The sequence below is a fragment of the Artemia franciscana genome, chromosome 10 (assembly GCF_032884065.1).
Source record: "Artemia franciscana chromosome 10, ASM3288406v1, whole genome shotgun sequence".
Lineage (NCBI taxonomy): Eukaryota > Metazoa > Arthropoda > Branchiopoda > Anostraca > Artemiidae > Artemia > Artemia franciscana.
The window spans coordinates 26,658,941-26,664,994 of NC_088872.1; the positions used below are offsets into that span (position 1 = coordinate 26,658,941).

Here is a 6,054-nt window from a genome sequence, read left to right on the forward strand (position 1 = left end):
ATCAAAAATTGGAACTATACACGGGGAGGGAAAAGAGTGAAGCTTTGGATAGATTAGGTTGAAAAAAAGCGCAAGCGTCCGTGTTTGCCTCCGGGTGCTTTGTGCAGCTGTGAGTTGTTAGAAATAACAGTAGTAGGTCACCGCCGGAGCAGTAACAAATGATCTTATTGAATACACTATGCAAGATCAGAACAGTTAAAAGCTAATATAGGATCATTTCCCCTTCAGAAAGTAAGCGAGATGAAATCTAATCGACATTTTTAGACAGAAGAAATACTCTTCGCAACCTAGAAATGTTTTCTGCCTGCAAACTATTCTGTTAAAAAGTTGGAATTAGCTGTAAAAAACTAAGATAAAAAGGTATTGAGAGGATATCTCAGGAAGAAAAAGTAACCATTTTAGCTACGTTTTCAATGAAGTGATTTGCGCTTCTAAATAATTTGATGATAAAAGGCATCTAAAGGCTTAAATGAACAGTAACGCAGTGTATTTAAACGACGAATTCATCTATTAAAGTCACTCAACTGGCAGCATTACATAAATTATCATAACTAAACACTTTTATTGCACATGTTCACAGCACGGATCTTTAAAATGCACACTCCCTTACGTAAAATCTGAAGACTAGAGAAACACAAAATGCGTCTATACGTAATATCAAATGAAAGGGTTCAGAACCGTGACAAAAGTTCACTTAGAGCACTTATGTATGTTTGAGCCATCTGTAAAGTTTCAAACTTGGATAACTTTCTATCAGAACCTAGTGAAGGGACAACTTCTCGCAGTTTTTCAAAAGCATCATTAAGACTGTTCATTCTTCTTCGTTCTCTTGCATTAGCAGCTGAGCGTCTCCGACGCATAGTTTCTATGGGTGGTGGTTTCGGTGTTCTGGGAACTCGTTTTCTGACCCCTTGTCCACCTGTTCCCCTTGTCTTTCTTTGCTTTCTACCGCTTTCAGGTTTTTCCTCGTTATTCTGGTCGTATTTGGGAGTAAGATCAGTCCATTCTCCGATAGGAGAATAATCTTCATTATCTTGTTCACAGTACAGTTTTTCGTATGCAATAACGGAGTTGTTATTTATTTCATAATCGGCTAATCGAGAGCCACTAAGGTCTAATAAGTCTAAAACTGTATCTGTTTGATGTTCGTTTTGGACGACATGTAAAGGTATATAACTTACAGGTAAATGGTAATATTTTACATATCCATCGTCTGATAGTGCACTTTCATCGACTAAAAAATCGCTGGAGTCTTGGTCTGAATATGTTATATCCATTATGTTTGTCAGTCTCTTTCAATGCGAGTATCTTCAACGAAACCACGATAAATACTATTTTCTATATTGCACTGTGTTCATACCTTCTCAGCATTTAATCGAGAAAGCACCAATGTCCAGTATTTTGCTATATTCTGATTGGCTAGTAGATATCAGGCGGATAGATCCATAACTATCAGCCTGGACAATTAACAACAGCCTTGGGTGCAGTGAAGATGTTCAGCGTCTACTCAAGAAAACTTGGTTATCACAAGAGCGGAAACATGCCTCTCAGTAATTGGCGATCAACATTGCACCTACCCTCTAATAAAGGGTTCATTTGATTACATCATTTACCTCGTCGGTTGAATAGTTTCTACATTCTTACCAATGTGGCTCGAAAACAATTAGTAATTTCCGCCATAAATATAAGCGAAGTTTATTATCAATATTCAGAAATAAAATCAGTCGCAATCAAGCTTACAGTTTAAGACTCCCTCTAAATGGCATTCTCACTGAAACCTGCGGAACTGTTCAAAAATATTTCTTAGGTCAAAAGATCCAGAAGTAGCTCTTCAAAAAGTTTTGTTGCACAGCAACTTAAGCTTTGTTATATAATCAACTTAAAAGCTTTAAAATCTTGCATTTACCCAAGAAATGTGAATTTTAGTATTAACCTTTATTAAAACTCTGATTTAAATGTTTTTATCCTCTTGTCTTCAAGTTGATTCAAAGTATAAAAAAAAGAATACAAGACTTTATGTACTTGGCAATTGCTTTGTTCAGACTAATTAATCCTAACTTAACCTGCCGGTCTTCCATAAATATTTGGTTTGGCATATGAATATAGAGAAATAAAGAATTTAGGTGTATTCGATGTACCATCGGCTATTGACTAAAAAAACAATAAAATATGAAAGAAAAAATTACGTAAAATAATCCTTTCTCAAATTCAACGGGTTTCCTGTGACAAGAGACTTAGCTATTGGTTATTACTAATTTGTCACTTCCTAACTGACAATACCCTTAAGAGCTTTTTTGGTGCTTTATAGCAAGAAATGAGTCAAATGCGACCAATATATGGCTACAAAAACTAGGGCAACCTATCGCCAAGCTAAGGGCTGAGAAAAGTACATCTCTGAAGCAGTTTCAATGATTACAATAAGACTTGCGCAAATGAATTTATTTGGGAATGAGAAGGGACTTAAAAACGCAGAGAAAAATATAAACGACACGGGAACTTTAAGGGATCACAGGAAAAACCATAGAAATCTCAAGATTTCAGTGAGCCTCTGTCGTGAAGAGATTTGTTGCCAGTTACATTGTACAATAATGTTTCATCGTCAGAAAATTCTTTAGTTAATAGACTGGTAATTTTTACATTTTTAAGGAATTGAAGAGTAACTATATTAGCATCTCAACTACCTACAATAAATTAAAGTGTGTGTAATGCTTGAAATGCACACTGGAAAGCCAAATAATAATAATTATATTGGCAATATATCGACAACCAATTGGTATTTGTAACGACAGAGAAAAATGATGAAAAAAGCGAAAAATATTGAATTTGAAACTTCCTCGGTGAGAAACTCCGACGAGCTGAAGACAATATGATTGAGATTCTTAAAAGATTAATTGTTCTACGAGTGAACGATGTGATATAGTTCCGTTCCCAATTCTGTGGTTATCCACCAGGTCGTCCATGAATTGTTTACTCCATGCGAAGTTTCGGAGCTATTAGAGCAGAACTGAGAAACTCTCATTTGAAAACGTTATCGAGCGGAACACAGGATCGTTGACTTTAATTGAGAAGGCGCACCTCTAATAAAGCAACAATTAAAATTTACTTTTTTCTTTACTTGGTTAAGAACGGCCAGCATTACTTGTGTCACATCAAATTGTTGTTGATAATTCAACAACAATTGTTGTTAATAATGTGGTATAATTTCTAAAATCCTTTAGCAATTAAGACGGCTGCCTTCCCTTTGAGTCACGACCTTCCTTATAAACTATAGTTCGGGCTTTACGCAAGCTTAATCGACTGTTTACGGCGATTGATGTACTTACCCATTGCCTTTCAGTAAATGTAAAGTAAAACTTTTAAAGCTTCCAGTCTTACTGAAGACCTCTTATATTAAAGCCAATACACTTAAATTAGTATATTTATTCTCGAAGTACTGTGATAATAATGAAACTAGATTTATGTTGCTTTGTCAATGTGATTTTTTTAAGCAGCCATTGGTCGGCTTTACCGCCGAGAGTGTTGTTGGAGCAATTATTTCATTGTCATCAATTAATCGCTGTTGTTGTAATCCCCTTGAAATTTTAAAACTGTTGATCCCAAAAACAATTATTTTTCTTACTAAAGATAATAACAAATTCCTTTAAAATTGTCTCAAAAATAGCTGTTTTTTTTCTTGAAATCGGTTTTATTTTCTATTTTCTGAAACTAGTGACACTAATTTAGAGGGTGGACCATTCTCCCTTAGAATTTTTTGCCCACCCTATATTTCAAAACACACTTTTAATTGTATTTTAATAAAAAAAAAATTTTTGAGGTTTTTTAAAAAATTGAAAATAAACTACTACCCCCCATAGATTTTGAAAATTAATCTTGACCTCACCTCCTAAGAAAATCGTGAATTTGGCTCGCCACTGCATGGCACACACCTGGAGAGTCAGATGGAATTGGCACCCTTCAAAGAACTCCCGTTGTAAAGTGCCTTCGCTTTTTATTCACTGGTGTCTTAGCTTCAGACAGTTTATGATAACAAACTGCACTAAGGAACGACTTGCGCTAATAGTAACTGAAGCTTCTAAAAAGAAGTTCTGGTAACAATATATCTGTATTATCAACAGAGTTGGATTACCATGATGATTCTAAATATGAAAAATTCAATAGATTTGAATTTTTCAACAACATTTCCGAGCCTGAGAAAATGTGCCCAATTTTCGTGAAATGGGGAAAACATCCCCAAGAAATCAAGTATTTTTTTTGTGAAAATAATGTCATCAAATTCAGCATATGAAAAAAGGCTGTCGCAGAGATTTGATGCTTCTATCTACTAAATACGAAATTACGCATTTTTTCTGAGAAAAATGATCACTGATGCGTTTTATTTGTTTAATTAAATAAAAAAAAGTTTTCTTAACTGTAAGTAAAAAGCGATATTAAAACTTAAAACGAACAGAAATTACTCTGTATATGAAAGGGACTGTTCCCTTCTCAACCCCTCGCTCTTTACGCTAATGTTTGACTCTTTCTCTCAACTCTACTTTTAAAACAGTAAAAAGCTTTAGCGTAAAGAGCGGGACGTTGAGGAGGGAACAGCCCCTTTCATATACGGAGTAATTTCTGTAAGTTTTAAGTTTTAATATCGCTTTTTACTTTCAGTTAAAAAAAATTGTTTTTTTTTATTTAATTTCTGAACGTTTTTGAATTAATGCATGTTTTGATTTTGGCTCTCCGCAAATGAATAATTAAAACGATATTCGCATATTAATTTATTTTTATGGCTGAATGGCTTTCTCATAGTTTTGATTGAAAGATTTTGAGAAAAAAGGAGCGGGGGAGTAGGCCTAGTTACCCTCCAATTTCTTGGTTATTTAAAAAGGCAACTAGAACTTTTAATTTTTTACAAACTTTTTTATTAGTAAAAATATACGTAACTTACGAATTACCTTACGTGACAAACTTCTATATTCGTATGTTTTTATTATATATATGAAGGGTTTCACCCCCTCGTCAATGCCTCGTTCTTTACACTAAAGCTTAAACTTTGTCCCGATTCCTTAAGAATGATCCCTGAGTCACAAAGGCCGTAGAATAAATAGTTGAAATTAATAAAATTACTTTAATGTAAAGAGCAGGTTATTAGGAGGAGGTGACCCCCTCATATGCATAATAATTTCTGTTCGTTTTAGGTTTTAATGCTGCTCCTTACTTTCAGTTGAAAAAACTTTTCATATTTATTTTTTCATTGTTCTTTTAAAAAATACTAAGAAATCCTGCGCCCCTCCATGGAAATTTCTCCCCGCATAACCCCCTCCTCCCACCCAACCAAAAAAACCCCCCTGAAAGCGTCTGGACATATCCCAATAACCATTACTATATGTAATTAAATAAAAAAAAACAAATTTTTTTAGCTGAAAGTAAGGAGCGACATTAAAACTTAAAACGAACAGAAATTAATCCGTATATGAAATGATTTGTCCCCTCCGCAATCCCTCGCTCTTTACGCTAAAGCTTTTAATTGTTTTAAAAAGTAGAATTGTGGCAAAGAGTCAAACTTTAGCGTAAAGAGCGAGGGATTGCGGAGGGGACAACTCATTTCATATACGGATTAATTTCTGTTCGTTTTAAGTTTTAATGTCGCTCCTTACTTTCAGCTAAAAAAAATTAGTTTTTTTTTATTCAATTTCTGAACGTTTTTGAATTAATGCATGTTTGGTTTTGGCTCTCCGCACATAAATTATTAAAATGAAATTTGTATATTAATTCTTTTTTTGGCTAAATGGCTTTCTCTTAGTTTTGATCAGACGATATTGAGAAATAAGGGGTGGAGAAGGAGGCCTAGTTGCCCTCCAATTTTTCGGCTACTTAAAAAGGCAACTAGAACTTTTAATTTTTAACGAACGTTTTTATTAGTAAAAAATATACGTAGAATTAACTTACGTAACAAACTTTCATAACCTTATATTTTTATTATGTATACGAGGGGGTTTGTACCCTCGTTAATACCTCGCTCTTTACACTAAATCTTAAGTTTTGTCCCAATTCTTTAAGAATGACCCCTGA

The 6,054-nt window shown here is 34.2% G+C and overlaps 1 protein-coding gene across 1 annotated transcript; it reads right to left on the bottom strand.

Moving 5' to 3' along the window:
• Positions 1-489: 489 nt before the first annotated feature.
• Positions 490-1,399, bottom strand: LOC136031998 (neurogenic differentiation factor 6-A-like). The gene has a single exon (XM_065712063.1). The coding sequence runs from the start codon at positions 1,275-1,277 to the stop codon at positions 672-674; it is 606 nt and encodes a 201-aa protein (XP_065568135.1). The 5' UTR covers positions 1,278-1,399; the 3' UTR covers positions 490-671.
• Between the last annotated feature and the right edge of the window lie 4,655 nt (positions 1,400-6,054).

Bases quoted from the DNA above. Each gene is read 5' to 3' on its own strand.
- LOC136031998 (XM_065712063.1), bottom strand. From the start codon at position 1,277: ATGGATATAACATATTCAGACCAAGACTCCAGCGATTTTTTAGTCGAT.